The 24,248-nt window shown below is 48.0% G+C and overlaps 1 protein-coding gene across 2 annotated transcripts in view; it reads right to left on the reverse strand.

Annotated features, from left to right (window-relative positions):
* The window catches only part of ZC3H3 (zinc finger CCCH-type containing 3), a 127,533-nt gene that overhangs the window by 13,225 nt on the left and 90,060 nt on the right, over nucleotides 1-24,248 (reverse strand). For both annotated transcript variants that reach the window (XM_054633846.2, XM_054633838.2), the window contains exons 6-9: nucleotides 18,442-18,523; nucleotides 16,697-16,852; nucleotides 14,951-15,020; nucleotides 10,037-10,168 (exon numbers count right to left, since the gene is read on the reverse strand). In XM_054633846.2, the coding sequence (XP_054489821.2) occupies nucleotides 10,037-10,168; nucleotides 14,951-15,020; nucleotides 16,697-16,852; nucleotides 18,442-18,523 (440 nt within the window). The remainder of the gene's footprint in view (nucleotides 1-10,036; nucleotides 10,169-14,950; nucleotides 15,021-16,696; nucleotides 16,853-18,441; nucleotides 18,524-24,248) is intronic.

Consider the following 24,248-nt stretch of genomic DNA (forward strand, 5'->3'; position numbering starts at 1 on the left):
CCAGTGCCTCATCACCCTTACAGGGAAGGATTTCTTCCCAATATCCCATCTAACCCTGCCCTCTGGCAGTGGGAAACCATTGTCCCTTTTCCTGGTACCCTCATCTGAAGTCCCTCTACAGCTCTCTTGGAGCCTATTTAGACACTGGCAGAGACTCTAAGGTCCCCCTGGAACCTTCTTGTCTCTAGGCTGGACATTCCCAGCTCTCCCAGACTGTCTCCACAAGATATTTTCTTCATTTTCACATTCCACAAGATATTTTCTTCATTTCCTCATTTTACCTGCAGACAGGATACATTCTGGACCAAAGAGAAACATTTGGAAAAGGCAGCAACCAGACAGGAATTCAAACACGGGAATTTCTCCCAAAATATTAGCAAGAAGAAAAGCAAATCCCTCAACCTGATAACCTCTTTTAAAATAAATGGGACAAAATTAGAGAAGAGAAAAAAATAAAGGAACACCCTATTAGGGATTGAAGACTGGGATGAATGCGTGGGCAGACCTTCCAAGCCCACCTGGAAGGGACAATCCCAGTGGAGCACAAGATTGTGGGATGGGCCTTGGTGCCAGGTCCTGGTCTGACCATCCACAGTTCCTGGAATCACAGAATATCCTGAGTTGAAAGGGACTCCCAGGGATCATCAAGTCCAAATTCTGTCTCTGCCCTGCATGATCCCTGAAAAGGATGTGAAATCCTCTTCTGTAAAGGGGTTTCCAGCACAAAATCGACTTGAAAAGAAGAAGAGCAGGAAAAAAAGAGCCCTGACCTCAAAAAGCCACATGGATGCATCCCTGCTACATCGAGGAATTATGCTATTTTGGGAAAAGGCCAAGACTGTTCCTTCCCAGCAGGGCACCAATTACGGGGTGGGACAGTGCCATGATCCCGACTGGGCACCGGGATCAGGATGTGCCATGTCCCCAGTGCTCCACCCAGCCCCAGCCTCCAAGTGAATCCTTGGAGCAGCCCATGTTTATTGGCTCCATGGTAAAAAGATACTTAATAAAGAAAACAAACCGTGTGCGACTAATCCCGGGGCTGCTTCCCCAGCTCGGGTTTCTAATGGCTTTTCCACACCGTTCCCAGCGCTCCGTCCCTTCTTCCGCAAGGCCCCATCCATCCTCGCTGTCCCACAGCTGGGCTGGTGAGGCTGGAATTGCCTCTGGAGGCTGGAAAAGCCCCTTCTGTTTATTTACAGTAGCTCTCCTGCTCCTGCCAGATCCGACGTGCCGGGGCTGGGTTTCCACAGGGAATTTTGCTGCCGGCCACGCGTCAGCTGGGGTGAAGCCGAGCGGGGCTGTGGGGTGGTGCTGGGGGTCATCTGATCCCTGACACCTGTTGGGGTGGCTAATTATACCCCCCCCGGGACCCCCGCCAGACCACAGGTTGGGCCATAAAAAGGGAAAAAACTCTGGTCCCTTCCACCAGAGAGATGAGAAAACCCCAGAGAATCCCTAAAAAGCCGCAGGGAGGAATCTCACCCCACTCTGGCTCCTTGCCAACATCCCCATGGGCATGTCCCAGTCCCAGTCTCCCCGCTGTGGGGTTCCCCCCACAGCCTGTCCAGCAATGGTGCCCAGGGTTGGGATGGTGCCCAGCTGGCAGATCTCATATCCAGGACTCCTCCTTGGCTGCCAGGACAGCCTTGGGTGAAATTCCAGGTGCTGTCAAGCATCCACAAGGCCTTAAATGGTCCAACGGAGCCCAGTGTGCTCCAGGAGTGAGACAGGGATGAGGAGATTTGCAGAGCCCAGCCTTCTTTAGCACGAAGCTGGCAAAGGAGGAGGCAGCAACTGGTGGAAAGTCCTGGCTCAGTCTTGGGAATGATGTTAATGAACATTTTCCATGAATAAGCTTGGCAGGAAGGGATGGAGGGTGGGAGGAAGGTGAAGCTGGGTCACTGGGCCAACCAACAACCAACCCACTGACCGTATGGGGTGGGGAGGAGAGATCCCACCCAGCCTCCCATTCCTGGCTCCTGGGCAGCAGTTTGGCCAGGTTGAACTTCTCAAGTATCTCCAGACTTAATCCTTTCCCAGTGCTGCAGGACAGCAGGTGACAAGGGCTGAACTTGGATGATCCTTGTGGGTCCCTTCCAACTCAAAACATTCAGTAATTCTGTGAAGAGATGACAAAGTGCTGAAGCACTCTTCCCATCTCCTTGGGATCTATGTCCATCCCTCTATCCATCATGACAGACACAAATCCCACCAACCAGACCTTCAGGGGAAGGGAAGCATTAACATCCCCAAAACTCAACTGCCTCAACTCCACTGTTCCCTACTTTTTAAAGCCCTCTTGAGCATCCACGCAGCTTTTGCCGAAGCTATTCCAGGTATCCCCATGGCCAAGCAGTGGGATTAATGGACTGGATGGATGTCAGGCTGTTTTAATGTCCATCTAAGTGGTTGTTGGGATGTGATGGCTGGAGGTGCTGGAGCTGTTTTGACGCCGCTCCAAAGTGACAGCCAGTAAATGGCTTTTTTCCGATTGCTTTTTTATAATTGGGTGCAGATGGAAACAGCCTTTAAAAAAAAAAATCTCAGCCCCCTGTCATTAAAACCTGGAGGACAACACATCCAAACATCATCCAGACTGGAATAATGATGGAGAAATTTAACCGATGTGGTTATCTGAAGGAATTTGCTCCAAAACAAGTTTCTGCCCTCAAAACAGTTGGCCCAGCAAAATGCCTGTAGTGAAGGGATGACTCCTGATGGTCATCTCCAAATGATCAGAGGAATTTGGGATCTAAAAGCTCTCCAGAATCCACTGCAAATCTATAAACCCTCTCACTTAGTATTTTCAGGAAATAAAACAACATTTGAGCTAAAATACCTCTCAAGCTGGAGAAGACAAAGATGGTGTTTTGAAAATCATTGGGAAAATCATATTTAAGAGGCAGCAAAGGAGACGGGAGGGAATCCCTGCTCATAGCAGGAGGTTGGAACTGGATGGTCTTTAAGGCCTCTTCCAACCCAAACCAGTCTGCAATCCCAGGATTCTGTGAAACAACGAGAACACCCACTTGGTGTCATCTGCAAACTTGTCAAGGGGGCAAGTACAGACCCTTGAGGGCCACCATCTGTCACTGGTTTCCACTGGAAATGGAGTCATTGACTTTTTGCACATCCAGAAGGTGAATTCTGAACCCGGCATTCATCCTCTTGTGGCAATGCCTATGGAATTCAACCATCCCCTCAAATGCTTTGAGGAACCCCATTTCCATCAGGGACCTACCTCCACGATCCCATCCATCCCACACTAAAGCTACAACAGAGCCACTTTCACATGGCCTACCCATCAATGGTAATTCCCAACCCCAAATCATCACTGCTGGGTGTGGAGTGAGGCAGACACTCACTGGACATTCCCAATGGTGTCATTTCCATCAGGGATCCTGGGGCTCCACCACATGCCTGGCTCCAGGTGGCTCAGGGCACCACCAATGGGATCCTGGGGTGCATTAGGAAGAGCAAGTTGAGGGAGGTGATGCTGCCCCTCTCCTCAGCACAGATGGGGCACATCTGGAGTGCTCTGTCCAGCGCTGGAGACATGGAGCTCCTGGAGCAGCTCCAGAGGAGGACAACAAGGATGATGAAGGGTCTGGAGCATCTCTGCCAAGGAAAGGCTGAGGGAGCTGGGGCTGTTCAGCCTCAAGAGGAGACACAGCTGAGAGGGGACCTCATCCCTGTCTGTCCCTGTCTGCAGGGAGGGCTCAGAGCAGGGCCCAGGCTCTGCTCTGTGGGGCCCAGCAGTGGCACAAGAGGAACAGCAGGGACTGATCCCAGGAAATTCCACCTGGACATGAGGCAGAACTTCTTCCCTGTGCAGTGACCAAGCCCTGAGCAGAGATCAGAGAAGGGCATGGAGTCTCCCTCACTGGAGATATTCCAGAGCCCTCTGGACACAATCCATGTGCTCTGGGATGTCCCTGCTTGGACCAGATGCCCCATTGTGGTCCCTTCCAACCTGAGCCATTCTGTGACCCTGGGAATCACCTACTGTTCACAGGATGTGGGGATTTTCTGAGAGAGAACAGATCAGATCAAGGGGAGATTCCAGACAAGAAGCGAAACCCCAATCTGCCAGGTTTTGTGTTCATCTCTACAGAAGTTCAGGTTGAAACCAGGAAGTCTCTGCCTCATCACTACACTCCCACTTTAGAGCTGTGATTCTGTGGCTGCTCTTCTCCCAAACTTCCCAATTTACACATTTTGTGCCCCACCTCCTTCTACAAAGATATTAAAGTGTAAGAAAGAGAAAATCTCAGCCTGGGATTTATCTTGGTGCTGTTATCAACAATCCCAGGCTATTAAACAGTTCCAGTGCATCCTGATAAGCCCCATCTTTAATGTAAGGATCAGAATTCCATTGGAGATGCTACAGTTAAATTAAAGAGGCAATAAGAACCCTCATTATCCCATTAAAAACCAAGAGATACAACTGGAAACCCACAAGATTTCCATAGAGATACGAAGATAGGATTGGCCATGGAAGAATCCTGATCGGTTTTAAACCTCTTCTGAAGGCTACAAAGTGCTTCCAAAGGGAAGATCCCATTGCCACAACTGGGATTTATCATTCATTATCAGCAGCATTCGTTGCTAGAGGATGTGGACAAGGACTCAATATCCCCAGTAAACCAATGGGATGAACCTGGAGAGATTTCAGCCAGCTCAAATCCATCCTGGACACTACTGATGACCTTAAAAACAGCCTCATTACCAATCCTACACATACTTTATTTTAAATAAAAATTCCACTTGCTCATCAGTTTGGTGACTGAAGATTTCTGCTACACATTATGGGGGAAAAAATCCCAAATCAAGCTCCCAGAAAACATCTGTCAGCCAGAGCCAAAATTAAGGATAAACAAAATTAAGTTGCTTTTGTAGTTGATTTTCATACAGCTGCAGTGGACTATAAAAGAGCTATCAAAGGCAAAGCTCACCATCAGCTATTTCCAAATTATTACAGAATCAGGGACTCATTTAGGTGGGAAAATCCCATTCCCTCAGCACTGTTAAGGCCACCACTATGTCCACAAGTGCCACTTCCACAGGGCTGTTAAATCCCTCCAGGAATGAGTATTCCACAACTTGCCAGGTCAGCCTGTGCCAGGGTTGGACAACCTTTTGTTAGAGAGTTCTTCAAGGAAAAGCCAAGTTGGTTGGGAGTCAACCTGGGATCAAAGAAGGAGCAAAAAAACCCCAGAAACACCAAGATCTGATGGCTGTGAGGAAAGAAAAATGCTGGTTCAACCAGAAAAGTCAGCTGAGATCAGAAAGCATGAACAGTGTTGAACTTCACCTTTCCATGATAAAAGATGAAGGAAAACAAGGATCCCAGGCTGCTGCTCTCCATCACTGGATAATTAAGAGAAAACACCGTAGACATTTAATATTTACTGTTGTAACACAGCTCATATGGCTTTTTCTAAAGAAATGTATTAAATTGAATGTATCAGACAAACAAAAACATTACATTTCTGGTGGGAAATTGCTGAACTTCCACCAGAAAAAGAAAAAAATAACCAACCAAACATAAAAAACCATACAAGAACGAGGTTTCAGCCAAGAAAAAATCCCCACATTTTGATTTTCTACAGCAAAATGCAGCAGCTGCCACTGCAAAAAACCACCAAGCTCCACCTGGGGGAGGAAAATTATTCTTCCCAAGGAAGCAGCACTTCCTCAGGCAGTGCTGCCCCTGTCCCATATTTTTTACACAGATAAGGCAGAAATTAGAGCTTTGGTGAAAGCTGTTGGTCCAATAAAAAGATGGATTTTAGGAATAAGATGAGCTGGGATGAGCAATCCCAGCACAGCTCAACCCTCCTGCCATGGCAGGTCCCCATGTCAAGCCTAACCATCACAAGGGCTGGTTGTGCCAGTTGGGACTCCAGAGGGATGGGAACAGATTCTCCTCTTACCCATGATTTATTCCAGCACATCTCCCCGTGCCTTTCCAGGGAAGCTTCGTTGTTTAATCTCACTGTGTCTCACTGTTTAACAGCTCCCATGAGGGAACAATTTACCCACAGGCTCCAAGGCAGGCGATGGAAACAATCCGGAGAGAGGGATTTAATGCGGCTCTGGCGCTAATGGGCACAGAGGGGGGAAGATTATTTAATACAAAACAATCTTCCAGATGCAGCAATGGAATCATTGAGTGGTTTGAGTTGGAAGGGACCTTAATGATTTCATTTCAAGCCCCTGCTGTGGGCAGGGACACCTTCCAGTATTCCAGGTTGCTCCAAGCCCTGCTCAACCTGGCCTTGGACACTTTCAGGGATGGGGCAGCTACAGCTTCACTGGACAGCCTCTGCCAGGGCCTCACCACCCTCAGAGGAAGGAATTCTTCCCAATATCCCATCTAAATCTTTCCTCCTTCATCTTTTGTTCCTGGAAAGCAAATCCCAAGGCAGGTGCTCTTTGGGACCATCTATGGATGAGCTCCCAGCTCCAGGCTCTTGGCCTCACAGAAATCCCAGCTCATGGTTTGCCATCAAATCTGGTTTGGGTTGGAAAGGTTCTTAAAGCCCATGCTGCTCCAACCCCCTGGCACAGGCAAGGACACTTTCCACTATCCCTGGTTGCTCCAAGCCCCATTCAACCTGGCCTTGAACACTCCCAGGGATGGGCCATCCACAGTGTCTCCACCCAATGTCTCCTCTTGCTTGTCCCTTGCTCTGGGGTCTTCACCACAGACACTTCACCCACTGCTGCTGGCTCATCCCTCACACCCACCAATCTCATCTCTCCTAGAGAATTCCTCCTCCAAGCCCCTGCACAAGGCCCCATATGGGAGGAGGGATGTAGAAGCACAGAGGAGCTCTGACTGTAGAGCAGCTCATGAAAACATCTCCAAAAAAGCCTGGGAAGAACCTGCAAGAGGCCCCATTTCTCCCTCTCTCCCCACTTCCCTCTTGAGGCTTCCTCCAGTGCAGGTGGCCAAGCCCAGAGGGACATCCCAGCATGACCAGGTCAGGGTGCCAGGGAGCTCCAGGAAAACTGGGACAGAGATCTCCGAGGTGGGAGTCACTCCATGGCTTTAAGGGACTCGTATGATGTTGTGTTTAGGGATGATCCCTTTAGGAAGCACAAATGGTGGAGGAACTTCCCAACCCATGACCAAGGAACCTGTAGGAATGCTGGAAACCAAGGTCCTAGCTCTGCCATCAGCTCCCTCCTGGAAACAGAATCCTGGAATCATTTAGGTTGGAAATGCTCTCCAAAATCATCAGGTCCAACTTTAGACTAATTAATTAATATTGGGGGTAACATTCCCTTTAAGAAGGATGTGATCATGGTCTTGTACAGGAGCTGTCCTCTTCCCCAAAGGTGGATTTAGACCCTCTACAATCCACATTCCTGAAAAAAGGACTTGGGAATGCAAAATTAAAGCTTTCTCACTTAATTCTAAATTCCTGGTGAAGCCAGAGCAGGTCAGTCCTGGCGTCATCTTTACAAAGAGCAGCTGGAATTACAGTCCATGGAATGGGTCAAAGGTGGATCAACTTATCCTGAGAATCCTGCAACACATCCTAGGAAGTCCTTAAGAGACAACACTGCCAACGACATGTCATAAATTATGGATAATAATGGACATTTTTGATGGAGGTCTACTAAAAATCAGGAATTGTGTTTGTCTGGGAGGGCACAAATAGGAAAATGCAACTGGAAGAAGAGCCCAGCGTGCCAAAAATCATCACAAAACAACTTCAATTCCTAATTATGGACCAGCCTCATCAGAGTTTATCCACCCAGGATGCTCCACCAGAGTCGCACACCTTCACATTCCGTGCTCTTTGTGCTTCAAACCAACATTGCTCGGACAGGGAAAGGCAGAACGAGGGAAGATTTACTCCCATCCTAAATAATTCACAAGAAAAGGGACTGCGCATCTTTAACAAGCCATCGTTTTATGAAGCAAGGTTAACATTTTTCCTTGATTCAGTAGAATATTATAAACTCTCCGGGGTCCATTTGAGGACTTTCTACTTGGAGCAAAGGCACGGACTCAGCACTTTTTATATTATTTAGAGAATAAAATTAACCCTTAATGGCCCAAGCTGGAATTTCTCCTCCCCAGTTAAATATGGCCCGCTCAGCAATTTCTCCCCATATATAATTACAGGCTGCTATCCATCATCTGGAGGAGAATGCTTTCCCGACATTCCAAAAGTGACGCCGTAAGCACTTTTCCTAATAGAATAAATATTCTAAATATCTCTTTTATATTTTCATTTAAATTGGAATATTTTAAAAATAATTGTCGGGACCCTGCCTGCGTGGCTGGCGCTGCGCTGGAGGGAGGTGGCAGGATGCCTGTGTTTTCCTTCTGAGGGAATGTTTATCCTGCATCAAGTCCCCCTCCACGCGCTGCCACAAAAAGTAATTAGGCCCAGACTAATTTATTAGAGCTTCCCTCTGCTGCTGCTGATGTCCTGCTTTCCTTAAAACTCTCACTTTTGGCTTTTTTTTCCCTGGTTTTTGCTCTTTGGTGGTTTCTCCTGGGGAAAGGATGGAGAAAAGACCAGATGGGGTTTAGTGGAACTTCACAGTACTGGGTTCAAAGCTGGGCTCAATGATCTTAGAGGTCTTTTCCAGCCTAAATGATCCTAGGATTCCATCCAGCGTTGTGTTTGGATTCTGGGACAGGCTGGTGGCCACACTGGTGGGATCTGAGCACCTACGACTTCTCCTGATGGGTTGTACTTCTGCAAACAAGTGCTACCAGGATGGAGAAAAGGAGAAGAAGAGTCCTCTGAGGCACCCACAACTCCTCTGGACAGCCTGTGCCAGGGCCTCACCACCCTCACAGGGAAGAATTTCTTCCCAATATCTCATTTATCCCTGCCCTCTGGCAGTGGGAAGCCATTCCCTGTGTCCTGGCACTCCATCCCTTGTCTTAAGACCCTCTCCAGCTCTCCTGGAGCCCCTTTAGCCCCTTAGAAATGGTTCTAAGGTCTCATCAGAGCCTTCCCTTTTCCAGACTGGACATTTCCAACTCTCCCAGCCTGGCTGCAGAGCAGAGGGCCTCCAGCCACTGGAGCATCTCCATGGCCTCATTTGGACTCACTCCAGCAGCTCCACATCTTCCTTCTTCTGTTGCATCCTGAGCTGGAGGCAGCTCTGCAGGTGGGGTCTTATCTGAGTGGGGCAGAGGGGCAGAATTCCCTTTCCTGCTGGTCACGATTGTCCAAATATGAGCAGAAATCCCATACCATAACCCATACCCATTTAGAAAACAGCAAAGAGGAGTCAGGACAGTCACTTGGATTCTCAAGGGAACACCAGCAGAGCCAACCCTCTCCCTTAGACGCGACACAGAAAGGTGAGATCCTGTGTGTTCCAAATTCCTTTGGAACAGCAAATGGCAGCTGGCTCCAAGCCCTGCTCCAGGAAAACTGCTCCCACAATTTCCACGTTACATCAGGTAACAAAAGCTCATGGAGGAGGTTGCAACTCTCCCCAGGGTGCACATCAAGTCCATGAGGGACTTCACTGCACAGATCCAAACCATCCCCAGGACCTGGAGGTGGCTTCATGAATCCCCCAGGCACAGCTGGATGCTGAACAAGGCTGGTCTTGCTCCTAAAACTAAGCCACAGGATTTAGGCTCAAGTTTAAACCCATTATGGAGCCAGAGTGGAAAACAAGCATTAATGCCTATGGATTTTCTAGGTAAAACAGGGAATCCTAAATATTTTCCTGCATTTTTCATCTGTTTCAGTGAGGGGTTTTCAGGGGAGGTGCTTCTAGCTCAGACACTGATAACAGGAACACCCCATGGAGGCTCTTACCAGGGAAACACCAGCATGATGAGCTGAAGCCTTTGATTTCTTTCCCTTTTCTCCCAACCAAACCACTTCGCCAAAACCCTTTGGAAAAGCACAGGACTGTTCTTCATGACATCCAGGTGCTGAGCAGCTTCCAGCTCTTCCCTGTGGTGCCATAGCTGGTGCAGGACACTGCTCATGGCTTTGGCTTTGGCCCACAACAGCTGGGATAAATCCCTCTTTACCTTTTCTCCCATGGGACAATATCCTTTGAGGAAATCCTGGCACACTTCTGCCTTCCTGGACACGTAGACGTGGCTGTAGGGGCAATTGCTGTTGCTGCAGATCCCCTTCAGGTAGTAGGAACACACCGGCATCTGCAAGAGGAGGAGAAATCCGTCAGCAATTCCCTAAACCCGTGACTCGGAATCACTGCAACCCCCAGACCTGAAATAAAAGCGTGACAAGCATAAAATAAATAGAAATCGGTGCCAGCCACCGATCCCAGAAGTGTTTTTAGCTCTTCCATTGGTCTCCTGCAAGGCAGCTCCCTTGTATTACGTGTTCCCGGTGTTTGGATACGCAGGGAGCGAAGGCGCTTCCCTCAGCATCCTCCAGGATGCTGGAGAAAAGGGTGAAAAGATGGAAACTGCCACCAGGAAGAAAATTCCCTCTGGACAGTGTAGGGAAGGGATGGGAAAATGTCATAAATGCTGGGAACACCTTTTGCAAGGAATGATGCAGTGATGAAGATGGGAACAGTGGTGCAGGGAACACACCCAGCCCGGCTGCAACATCCCACAAGGAATTCTCAGGGGGAATCCCAACATCCCAGAGGAAATTTTGGCCATCACAAAGGCCAAAACAGCATCCTGGGGGTGCTTCCCATTTGGCTCTTCCATGGATACAGAGCTGGCTGGAAGGGGGTTTGATAAAGGCTCCAAAAGGTGGCTCCTAGAAAGGGGGGAAAAAGCCCCTCCACAAGGATTTTGGGGAGGCTGCATCATTCCAAGGCATTATCCTGGAATTCCCCAGGGCTGTGATGCTTGTCCCTGCACACTGGGGCAGGCGGGGACGCTCCAGGAGGGAGTGAAATGAGGAGGAGAGCAGCTCCTGCCCTGAGCATTGGAGAAGGAGAGCAGAGGGATACATGGAGCAGATCTCTGATCCCGCACTCCCACATTCCCGAGTTTCTGCAGCGCGACAGCCGATGGGGAAAACCGACGGAGCAAGGATTCTCCTCATCGTCCTCAAAGCACAAACTTCACCTTCTGCCAGCTGTTATCATTAAAAACAAATTACCAGCCTGCTGCCATATTTCAGCATACTTAACTCACCGGCAACCGCCGGCAGCTTCCCGCTTCCCGCCCCGACCAGGCAGCTGCCACCTGGAATGTGCACTTCCCGAAGGTCCGGCTCCTCCTGCTCCTACATCTCGAATTTCCTCACTGCTTGGCGTGGTATTGATCACCCCATTCACCAGCAGCATCCTGGTCCCACCAGTTCAAGCATCCCCAAGTAATATTTACAATCCTGCAATAACCACGGCCGGGGCTATCCGGAAAAATCCCTTATCCCTGAAGGGCACATTAAGGGTTGAACTAAATTGCCTCGCTGGAGGCCGAGAGGAAAGAAAACAAAGGGTGCTTTAAAAGAGGAGAGTTTATTTTTAATTGTCTTTTAACTGCAGACATTAACATAAAGGACAGGGCTCTGGGGCGATCTTTGGCAGTGCTGGTGGTGTGACCGTAAACGATTCCCTTAATGTAGTTTTTGATATAGAGCCCAAATTAGCTCTAATAAAAAGGGATAATAAAGGCAGCTCTCCGACAAAAATAAACTCCTCCTCGCTGTCAAGCCCGAGCCATTATCAAGAGGAAGCAGCGCTCTCATTTCAATTAACCTTGTTTGCACCCCAGCACGTCCACACAAATAACAATAACATTAATTCAAGGCACTGGGGCGCTGCGGCCGCCTTCGACAGCTTTGACTCTCTCCAAGCTCTGGAGGCAGCAGCTAAATGAACCCGAAACTCCACGTGAGCCTCCAAATTGCTCACAACTGAGTTTTGAAGCTCTATTAGGGAGAAAAATGCTGATTCTTTCTGAGTTCCTCAAGGGGAAAAGCTGTTGGAACAGCAGCGGGCGGCTTCTCGAGTCCCGGCCTCTCGCAACCTCCGCTTCCTTCAGATTTCCTGGTTTCTCCCCATTGCTGGGATGTGTCAGTGGCTCTGATCCACTGTGGAAAAATTCCCTGTGTGTCACTTCAGCAGGTGCTTCTCACCAAAGGCTCTGCCTGAATCTCCTGTGGAGCAAAATTCTTTAAACTGTGAGGCCCTGGCACAGAGAAGCTGTTGCCCAGAGAAGCTGTGGCTGCCCCATCCCTGGAAGTGCCCAAGGCCAGGTTGGACAGGGCTTGGAGCAACCTGGGATAGTGAAAGATGTTCCTGCCCATGGCAGAACAAGAAGAGCTTTCCCTCTTCCCCAGGCTCTTGCTTCCATTACCAGAGAGGGTGATGGAAAGCACTGGAGTTTGGATCTGCAAAGCTCGGGGACAATATGGAGCCATCCTCCATCCTGGAGACCGTTCCCTGCTTGGAGCAAGGAGTTTGCTACTCTAGGATGGAGAGACGTTCCCTGCTGCTGTGACAGCTGAATCCATGCAGTTTTCCATAGAAAACAGTAATTTTTCCCATAGAACATAGTGATTATTCCCATTTTTCAGTGGGGAAACTAAGGCATGGGAGTGCACAAAGGCTGAGAAACAGTTTTGTCCTGAAACCAAGAGCCAAGCCCTGCCAGCCTTTGATCCTTCACCTCCTGGACTGGATATCCCATCCCACTGAAATCCCACCGAGCTGAGACACACAACAACCTGAACTTTCTCTGATCAGGAGGTTTTGGGGTGTCCCTCTCCAATAACCACACAGTGAAATCGACAGGACCAACGAAATCAGGAATTCCCAAACCACATGGAAAAAAAAAAACAGGGATTGCACTAAAACCTCAACTCAAACAGACAAAAACCAACGAGGCACAATCCTTCACCTGAGGAAAAGATGGGATTTACTCCAAAAACTCCACAAGCAAGAGGAAAACTGCTTCCTTCCTCTGCTGAGTGCCTCCACCTGCTTTTCCCAGCCCTGATAAATGAGGGAAATGCCACCTTTGCCAAGAACCACTCAGGTTAATGGGGAGCTCCAGGACTTGGAAAGTGAAGTTGCTTCCCGCTTTAGGAAGCAGCATTCCCATGGCAATAAATCACCCTGGAACAAGTTTGAACTCCATGGAGGAGGTTGTTTCTCTTCCAGTCCTTGCTGATGACAAGGTGGCAAACAGGGAGACCTTTGAACCACCCTCAGGTTGGTTAATCCTGTGAAAAATAATTCCCCTTCCCAACAGAGCATGGCAGGAAAAATGTGCTCCGAAAGCTTTTCAGAGCTGGTACTGCCTGCTATGACTTTGGTTTGTTAATTAATGATTCATCTTGAGGTTAGGTGATGCTTCAGTAGCTCAGGATAAAGGTGAGGTCACTGCATCCCATGGATTCTGTCCCCAAAATGCTATTGGCAAACAGCTCCTATGGTCACTCCTTTTCAATTCAGTTTTATTACCACAATATCACTGTTATTCTTCTCAAACTGGAGAGGTGGAGGGAGTTTTCCCTCATTCTCCATTTATTCACCCACAACAGAGCCCAGAAGCCAAATCTAGAGGTCCTCCTTGAGGGACCAAGTGTTCCTAGAGGGGAAACTGAGGCCACATTTCCATCAGGAATTTAAACATGTCGATGAATATTCCTGGGTAGAGAGACCACAAATTCATCCACATCCAACCATCACATTCTTTGGTGGATAAACCACCAACTGCAACAGCTCCTGGGGCATGTCCAATTCCCAAGTTTCATCTAGATTTTTTTGCCCTAGGTCCAAAAAAGATTTCACCATCTCCTGAAATTCCATTTAATTTGGTGTTCATGGTTCTGTGGATGAATTTCAATCCTTCACCTCAGGGATGCAGACATAGGGTTACACTTCATTCACTTGGATGACAAGAAGTAGCTGGCAGTGCTAATTACAATAATTTTGGATAAACCAACAGCCAATCCACCTGTAAAGCTTCCTTCGTTCTTAGCTTCTTTATTTCTGAAGCATGACGCTGTTACAGGATGAAAAAAAAAAAAACCCAAACTTTTTTTCCATCTATCAATCCTCATCCCCATTCCTACTCTGACGTGCCACGAGCCAGGGAATGCAGCTGTCCCCATCCCTGTTTTATGTACTCGTGATTAAGTGACTCTGAAGAGAAATCTCCATGTAAAAAACATCTGGTGCTCCGTGTCTCACTGGGAGCGACTTCCCAGAAAACTTATGAGCTCCCCATGGACAAGGAACGTGCTTCAGGCACCTCAGCTTCCGTGCTGGAGTCTCCAAAGCTACATCCAAGTGGAGATCCCAGCCACTAAATACAGGCTGAGGTGCTAAATCATCACTGATAAACCCAAAATAAAAACTCTGGATTATTTTTCCACCTTGTGTAATAAAACCACAGAGCTCCAGATACATCAAGAAGGTGGAAAACAATTTACTCCAGAATTATTTTGCCATGGTTTCAACCTGATTTTGCTGATTGGCATTTTAGAATTGATGTTTATTAATTTATACCTCCAAGTTATGTTTGTTAAAACATCCTCCAACCCCAGCACAGAGGGATTTCCAGGGAAATGTGATCTTAAGGAAGTAGGGAAGAATTAGACGCATCTAAATGGACTTGATGATCTTGGAGGTCCTTTTTAGATCTCTAAGACCTCATAGGTCTTTTTTAGACCTCAACCATAGGGTGGTGAGGCCCTGGCACAGGTTTCCCAGAGAAGCTGTGGATGCCCCATCCCTGGAAAAATTCAAGGCCAGGTTGGACGGGCTTGGAGCAGCCTGGGATAGTGGAAGGTGCCCCTGCCCATGGCAGAGGGTAGGAATGAGATGATCCTGAAGGTCCCATCCATCCCAAACCATTCCACCATTCCCTCTGTCATGATTCAGGAGCCTGGAGAGCTCAGCAAGGAAACTCCAAACTCAGTTGGAAGCACTCAGTAAGGAAGAACCTTCCTACAACTACCCCTTTGCACACAGAGCCATATTCCCATTGGGAAGTCACACAGACCTTGTCCTTGGACACCTTGTGGGAAAATGGACAGGTCCCATCCGTCTTCTTGCACGTGCCACGGAGAAACCTGGAGATAAAGCAGATGGAGCAGGTTGGACACGAGGTAGGTCACAAAAAACCACACAATTGCTGCCGAGCTCATCCATAAACCCATTTCACACCCTAAATTAGTACAGATCCCCCTTGTCAGAAGAGCAGATGATGATTCCTGCTAGATTTTGTTCTTTCATCACATTTGGCTGCTCATTAGTAGGTAGAGCAAGGCTTGTATCCCAAAATTCAGACATGATGCTCCCAGAAGAAGAAAGGTCCTTTTTAGAGCCCTGATTATTCCAAGTTGCTAAGAAAAGCTGTGGATTCCCCATCCCTGGAAGTGTTCAAGCTCAGGCTGGACAAGGCTTGGAGCAACTTGGGATAGTGGAAGGTGTCCTTGCCCATGGCAGGGGGGTGGATTGGATGATCTTGAAGGTCCTTTCCAATCCAAACCATTCCAGGGTTCTATGATCCCATTCCAAGAGATGCTGGATGAAGCTCCAGGTGGGAGTGGCCAATGACCAGGAGGAGCAAAGACAGGCCCAGAACTGGAACCAAGATCCCAGAGCACATGAGGATGTCAAGAGTTTTCCTAGGATTGACCACTCTGAGATCAGATTAACAAAATTATAAAGGAAAGCTAAAGAATAGAATTAGAGATAAATGAACAAGGATGAGGAGACACAAAACTGGGAGAAATCAGTGCTGTCCTCCAATGATTGATGGAAATGAGACAGGTTGGAGACCCAAAAGACTTCAAGGAGCACAATTCCTAAAGTAGGCAAGGAGTTATGGGATTTGTTATGGGAGCATGAGTGAGAAGGAGTAAAATCAGTTAAAAAACCAATAAATCACATTCCCCTCCTCTATCGTCTTCCACTGAGCTTTGAGCAACTTCCAAGTGATTCCAGCACAGCAGCAATTTTATGGAAAAATTACTCCAGGAGTTCATCAGTGGAGTTGGCTCTTCTGCACTTTTTAAATGACTCATAATAGAGTTTAATCAACTCTTGGGCAGGTCTAATGAACTGCCAACACAGATCAGTTCTCCTGGAATAAATCACCAAGTCTCAGAGCTGCACAACGTCACAGGCTGAGGGATTCAAATCTGCTGGACTGATCTAAATGGATCAGAGGAATGCTCCCGAAGGAATAACCTGGAGTGTGGTCAGGGCAGGGGCTAAAGTCACCCAGCCCAGAAAAAAATGGTTCTAAAGGGACTTTAGAGCCCCTTCCAGTGCCTAAACGGGCTCCAAGAGAGCCAAAGAGAGACTTGGGACAAGGGATGGAGTGCCAGGAGAAAGAGAATGGCTTCCCACTGCCAGAGGGACAGATAGGATATTAGGAAGATACTTTTCCCTGTGAGGCTGGTGAGGCCCTGGAATGGAATTCCCAGAGAAACTGTGGCTGCCCCATCCTTGAAAGTGTTCCAGGCCAGGCTGGACAGGACTTGGAGCAACCTGGGACAGTGGAAGGCGTCCCTGCCCAGGTCAGGGGTTTGGAATTCAATGATCCTTGATGCCCCTTCTAACCAAAACAATTCCATGATTCTCTGGCCTCTTCTCATCCTCCTCCTTCCAACCCAACAGTGCAGAACCTACACCTGACCCAGAACTCCCATTCCTGTTGTTCTACAGCTCTGTTATCAGTTTGTTTCCCTTAGCAATACCCCAATGTCCCAGCTCACCACAATTCCGTCTCCATCCCTACCTGGTGCAGACGGCCACCTTCTCTGGATCATGGATGTAGGGGCAGCTGTCACCCCGATTGCACTTCCCAAAGCGGTTGTAGTACATACAATATTCCTTCTTTTTCTTCTTCTGCTTGGCTTGACGGATGATGGCCAAGCTCCTCTGCACAGCACGGCTGAAGGAGAAAGAGGGACAAGGTCAGGGAGAACCTCCAGCTCCAACACCACAATGGCATGGAGAAGACACCTCAACAATACCTGAAACCACCTTTGGAGGAGCCCATCTTTGCAGAGTGAAATTTAGGAAGTTCATGCTCATAAGTCCTTAAATATTTTCAATTTTTGGTTGACTTTACCCCAAATCATTAAATATCTGCAAGGTTACACCAAAGTCACCAGTAAGATCCCTTCCCACTCCCATAACTCTGATTCTCTCCTCAGATTTATGAGCATGGAGAGGGTTTCCCACGTTTTTGGGGAATATGGTGAGGAAGGAAACATCCTCTCCTTGTGCAGCACAGGATGCCAAGGCTGAATGACTTGGAGGGCTCTTCAGCACATGTCCCACCATCTGGGCCTGATGGTATTCATGGCCTTCAAGTGGGCACCTGCTCATGAACCTCAAAGAATGAGCACCTACGTGATGGCCATAGGAACAAAAAGTACCACCAATGAGCAGAAAAGCTCCTTTTTAATTGCCTGGTCCCACTAGAAGCTACTTAAGGAGCTCAGAAGTTGCTAAGCACATGTTTTCCATGAGCTTCCAGCTGGAGAGGGAATTACCCAGCAGCTCTTGGGATGTGTGGGACCAGGTGGGAGAGGGGAAGTGTTGAGATCCAGGTGAAGACAAACCATGGGGGGCACATCAGATCTCTCCAAGTGGATAATTCAGTGGTAGGGCACAGTAAGATCCAGTTTGATGAGGATGCAGTGCATTATCCATGAAAAACACAGGTTCAAGGAAATTATTTTCAGAGGAAATGCACATTTTAACCTCTGTAATTGTTGGTTGTCTGCAGCTCCTGAATTAAAAGGAGGTGCAAGGCCAAGTGTAAGGTCCTGGATGTGTAGTGGGTAATCCCAAGCACAAATCCAGGCTGGCTGGGGAATAGATTGAGAGCAGCCCTGAGGAGAAGAACTCAGGGCAGTTGGTGGATGAGAAGCTCCACATGATCCAGCCATGGGAGCCCAGAATGTCCCGGGCTCATCCCACAGTGTAGGCAGGAGGAGATGGGGAATTTCTGCCCCTCAGCCCCACTCAGGTGAGATCCCACCTGCAGAGCTGCCTCCAGCTCTAGGGTCCAACAGTAGAGGGATGTGGAGCTGCTGGAGCAGATCCAGAGGAGGCCCTGGAGATGTTCCAGTAGCTGGAGCCCCTCTGCTCTGGAGCCAGGCTGGGAAAGCCGGGAATGTCCAGCCTGGCTGTCCAGGCAAACCTTGGAGCCCCTTCCAGTGCCTAAAGGGGCTCCAGGAGAGCTGGAGAGGGACTTTGGACAAGGGATGGAGTCCCAGGAAAAGGGGGAATGGTTTCCCATTGCCAGAGAGGAGGGACAGATGGGATATTGGGAAGAAATTCTTCCCTGTGAGGGTGTGGAGGCTCTGGCTGAGCTTAAAACCACCTCGAAGTAGAAGCTGCAGAAAAGCAGAAGTCTGAGCTTCACCAAATTATCCTCCAGTTCAACAGCTGCTCCTGAAGCTCCTGATTCCCTCATGAGCATAATTCCAAAGATGCAGCACGTCATTCCTGCTTCCCGTGAGTACAGACCTGGCGATGTATCGGCACGTTGAGGATCTGCTCAGGCTGGGTGTAAAGACCCCAGGACTGGGTGTGGAGTGCAATCTCAGTGCTGGAGAGAGAGAAAAACATGGATCACTGCTTGGAATAGAGAAATTTCACAGGAATTCACACAGCCCTAAGTACCTCAGGTCCACAAAAATGATTGGAGGGATGGAGACCCTTTGCTGTGAGGAAAAGCTGGGAAATCTGGGGTTATTTGGCCTGAAAAAGAAAAGGCTCCAGGGAGAACTTGGAGCCTCCTCTAATGCCTAAAGGGGCTCCAGGAGAGCTGAAAAGGAACTTTGGACAAGAACCTCGAGTGGCAAAACAGAGGGAATGGCTTCCCACTGCCAGAGGGCAGGGACAGATGGGATATGGGGAAGAAATCCTTCCCTGGGAGAGTGGGGAGGCCCTGGCACAAATTGCCCAGCGGAACTATGGATGCCGCATCCCTGGAAGTGTCCAAGGCCAAGCTGGACAGGGCTTGGAGCAACCTGGAATAGTGGAAGGTGTCCCTGGCCCTTGCAGAGGGTTGGAACTGGACGATCTTCAAGCTCCTTTCCAACCCAAACCATTCCATGATTCCATGATCTTATTTAACCCAAAGCACAGAGCTCCCAGAGAACCAAAGGACAAAGATGCCCTTCAGGGACTTCCCACTTCTGGAGCAGCCCCAGCAGAAGTGCTCCTTTTCCAGCCCCAAACACAGCAGGAATTTTTCCCCTCAGCACCCAAACATGCCAGAACACTTCTCCAAGCAAATCCCACGCTTCCACCATCAATCCAACAAATTTCCACGCTTGGCTTGGCCGCTCCCCGCAGCTGGACAGGGAAGCCCAGCGCCCGCTCCCATCCATGCACGCATGGAATTAAATCATCCTTGACTGGTGCAGGGAAGAATGAATGGGAAAGAAAGGCTGGATTTGAGTCTTCCAGGTGGGATGAGAGCGGCTCAGACACTCACCTGCCAGCCCGGGCGTGTTGGGAAGTTGAGCGAGTGGAATTTGATTGCGCGGCACCGCGAGCTGTCACTCGGCTGCCGGCGTCGGCAAAGCCCCATCTGTTCCCTCTGCACATCAAATTCCATCAACGGGGCGTTTGAGCCACCACTGAGATGGTTTTTTTTCCCTGTTTTTTAAAATTCCTTCTCATCCCAAGCTGTAGGAGCATCTTTTTTTTTTGTGCTAGAATAAACATTTGCCAACTCTGGGATGCTCCAAAGACTCTGCTGAAGAACCTCCATAAAGGGCAAGGTTGACTTCCCAAACAATGTGGGGAGAAAGCCCCAAATGAAAATCCATTAGGATAGGGCTGGAGCATCCTCAGCCCTCTGGAATTGTGTTTAATATTCCTTAAACCTACACCAGGAATCAGCTCCTGAAGGCAGCACACAATCCTTCTAAATATTTAATATTTGGGGATAAAAGCAGATACACAGGGAAGAACAAGTTTGGAATCACAGAATCATGGAATGGTTAGAGCTGGAAGGGCCCTTAAAGGTCATCTTGTCCAGAAAGGAGGAATCACTAAAGAGATAGAGGATAAATAAAAGGCTCAACAGCCTCCTGCCCGTGGGCTGGAATTTTTATGCAGCAAAAATACATCAATGGAATTATTTTATTGGGCTTTTTTCCCTCAGTTTTCTTTTGCCAGCAAGAAGCCATGCAATAACGTGATGTGCATCTCCCATTCCAGGAATTAACTTGCATCCCAGAGGGAGTTTAACTACCCAAGAGCTTGTCCCATCCATGACAAAATCCATGTGAAATCCATCCAGGTCTGGCAAAGCACCTGGAAGCTGGCAAATAAAATCCCCATCCACATTTTCCCATTCCCTAATTATTCATCCCGTGTGCAAATCCTCCCCAAACTATTAGAAAATCACCCAAATATTTCTCCAGGAGGAGCCAAGCCAAGAAAGCTCTGTAATTAAACATTTCCCCATCCATTGGGATTTACAGAGAAAACTCAGGCTCTGTCATGAGGATATTTTTTGAAGCTGCTGCATCGTGGAAAAAAAGTTTAAATAAAAATAAAAGCTTTGTGTACATACAAGTAACAAGAAGGGGGTGCAGGAGAGGGGATTGGATGTTCCTGACTTTTCAGGAGGTCCAAGGAGCCTAAATTTGGATTTTTAGGGTAGTTTTCAACTCGGAATTCCCAACTGGTCACGACAATAAATACATTAATGAATAAATATTCCTGGCATTGGAGAGTGTATTATTGAAACTGGGGTGAAACTGGGACATCAAAAGACACTGAAAAATGGGATAAGGGTTAAATTCCAACATCGGGAGCCAAAGTTTGCTGCAGTCTGGCCTAAATTAAACAAAAAGCTGAAATGATGCCCCCAGGGCTTGACTTTGGGAGTCTCATTTGGTCCAGACAAAACACTGGGCACATCCCAGTACCAGATCTGTCCCATTTTTCTCCTCAATCACTTCCCAGCCGGGGAGAACATCGAGACACAGCAGTGCTGTCGGATCAGGAAAGTGACTCCCACATCCTTGGCATTGCCCAAGTCCTTCACTATGGAAATTTAAAGTGGTGCCATTGTAAATTCTTTCCATGTGTATGCTCCAAGGCAGTGGGAACAGAACAGAGAGGGGGGAAAAAAACAAGAAAGTAAGAAAAGCTGCCACAGAGAGCATCAAGAACTGCACACTGAGGGCTTTTGAAGTGATTACACCTAGCACAGCGGAGTCAGCCGGGATATTTTCCACCCAGTGGAAGGGACAGGTGAATTTCTCTCCCCCTTTCCTGATGATTCAGTCGCTTGCAAGAGCATCATCCGTAAGGAAACCCACAGCCCGTGCAAACAGGGCTGTTCCTCTTAATGCATCATCCCAGCCCGACGCTGGCGGCTCCGGTGGCTCGCGGTGAGAAGTGATTGTTGTTCCCAATCCAGCCGGGAGACTCGGCGCGTCTCTCCGGAGGGAGCGGGAGCTGTCATGTTCATTAAATGCATGATTACAGCTATGATTAATAGCGGGGGCTACAGCCTAACTCCTTTTTTTTTTTCTTTTTTTTTTTTTCCCCTGCTCCTAGGAAGGAATCCACAGCCAAGCAGTCCCGCGGTGTTTTCCGCAGCGTTTGGCTTGATGTTTGGAATTCCAGTTTTTGACGGAAAAGGGGGAAAAGGCACAATTTATCCTTGTCAAAGAAAAAAATGTTTAAAACAAGCAGGTTGGATGCTGCACCCCTGCACCAACTATAGGTTTATTAGGACCTTTTCATATCCTTAATCCTAAAACTCAGCTCAAGCAGATCCAGGTCCATCTCCAGCATCCTGGGTGGTTTTTTTTCCATAACCCCAAAACACAGCTCAAGACTCAAGGTCCTTCTCCTCCAGGGAAAGGTTGGCAGAGATTTCCTTGGCAGCCCAGGAACTGCACTCAGGAGCAACACTCGGTGCTTTCCAGCATTCCCACATGGGTATCAGGATGCTCCCATCCAACCCAACACTCCTGCTCAGCTCCCCATCACCCAGGAGCTTGGGATGCAAAAAACACGCCCCAAAAACAATATTCCAAATATTCCTTTGAGTTAAAAACTGGCTGCAAATATCACAGTTAATTATCACCTGCTTAATTATTTAGGAAGGACTTTATTGCTCCGAGGTGCAGCTCAAGGATCAGGACCTCATCTCATGGAAAGGTCTTTTGGAGCATCTTATCCAATAATTTACTTTTTTTAAATGGTGGAAAAGCTGTAAAAAACTGAAAAAAAAAAGGAGAAATCCAGAAAAGGGAGAAATCCAGAGTTAGGGTGAGCTGGGACCAAGGGGTGATGGGTAAGAAGGTGAGAACACTGTTAGAATGATGAGTATTGAGTATTAAGCCCATTGCGTCCCATCTACTTCCACAATCCCAAATCAAGGATAACTTGTGGAAATCTTCCCCACAGAGGGAAAAAAATCAGTACAAAACTGAAATAGGCAGAAAAAAAGGAAGAAATTCAGAGCTGGGGTGTGGTAGGGCCAAGGCATGGGCAAGAGGGTGGGAACATTGTTAGAATGATGAGTGTTGAGTCTCAAGCCCATTGCTTCCCATCTACTTCCACCATCCCAAGTAAAGGAAAATTTATGGAAATCTTACACACAGAGGGAACCAACCAGGGGTTTGCCCAAGCAACAACAGGCAGGTGGTAAGCTCTGATGGCCAGTGCTCCAAATTGGGGATGAACACAGCAGGGTCATCCCATTTTTTGCTCACCAATCCCATGGTTTTGAATTGTTCAGTCCCTTATCCCTTTTGACCTCAGTCCTTTGGCTCATTGAGTACAATTCCTTGGGTTTGGGATTCCTCAATCTCTTATCCCTTTTGAGCTCAATTCCATGGCCCCTTGAATCTCAGTGCCTTTTCTTTGGGATTACTCAGTCTCTTATATCCTTAGTCCCTTTTGAGCTCAATCCCTTAGTTTTGGGATTCCTCAATCCCTTGGCTCCTTCCCCCTTAATTCCATGATTTTGGGATTGCTCAATCCTTTTATCCCTCAGGTGTCAGCATCACCACACAACCTCTCCTCAGCCTGTTCCCACACGACCTGGAAAAGGCTTCCTTAAACCACACTGGCTCCTTTAATAGTTTCCATTATCATCCCACCTCTCCCACCGCAGCCTCCTTCGGAAAGAGCCGAGCGATTCATTTTCCGAGTCTCTCCTTGGCTTTATTGCTGAACCGAAAGTTTTGAGGCTGCACTTGGGGAAATTTATTTCTTTAATTATTATTCATTTAAGTGGGTTCCACGGATTTCGAGGATCAGCACTCGCAGCTGCTGGGGGTCATTTATTTCCTTCACTGGACAGCACAAGTCCTCATTCCGGAGAAGACAACAGAAAAGGAAGGGATGAGCTGCCTCTAAACAATCAGAGATTTTCCTGTTTTCCTGCCTGACTGTCCCCACATCCTATGAATGTCCCTGAGTCAGATGGTCACAAGTGTTTTATTAACAAAGCAACTTCAATTAATGAATCGGCTTCAATTATTGAAGCAGCCCTGGGTTGGATGTTGTCTGAGCAGATGTGGGCCAGGAGCAGGATCTGATCCCTGCAATTCCAGAGTTGAGGAATTGAGCTCATAAAGTGAAAGGGATTGAGCAACCCCAAAGCCAAGGCAGTGAGATTGAAGGGGCCAAAGGATCGAGCTCCAGAGGGATAAAAGGATTGAACAATCCCATAATCAAGGGATTGAGAGTGAAGAGGTCAAAGGGATTGAACAATCCCAAAACCAAGGGACAGAGCTCAAAAGGGGCCAAAGGATTGAGCTCCAGAGGGATAAAAGGATTGAACAATCCCAAAATCAAGAGATTGAGATTGAAGATGTCAAAGGGATTGAACAATCCCAAAACCAAGGGATAGAGCTCAAAAGGGGCCAAGGGATTGAGCTCAAAGGGGGTGAGGGATTGAACAATCCCAAAATCAAGGGATTGAGATCAAAGGGGCCAAGGGATCCCACAATCCCAAAGACAAGGCACTGAGACTGAGGGGGCCATGGAGCTGATGTGAAAAAGGGTAAGGGATTGAGGAATCCCAAAAACAAGGGATTGAGTTTAAAGAAATTAAGGGACTGAGCTCAAAGACACAGAACAATTCCACAAACAAGGGATTGAGATTGAAGGGGCCAAGGGATCCCTTAATCCCAAAGGAAAGCTTTGAGAATGAAGGTGCAAAGGAATTGAGCTCAAAATGGGTAAGGGATTGAAAAATCCCAAAACCATGGGATTGAGATTGAATGGATTGAGATTTAAAGGATTCCCCAATCCCAAAGAAAAAGCCTTGAGATTGAAGGGACCAT

The sequence above is a fragment of the Agelaius phoeniceus genome, chromosome 1 (genome assembly GCF_051311805.1).
Source record: "Agelaius phoeniceus isolate bAgePho1 chromosome 1, bAgePho1.hap1, whole genome shotgun sequence".
Classification (NCBI taxonomy): domain Eukaryota; kingdom Metazoa; phylum Chordata; class Aves; order Passeriformes; family Icteridae; genus Agelaius; species Agelaius phoeniceus.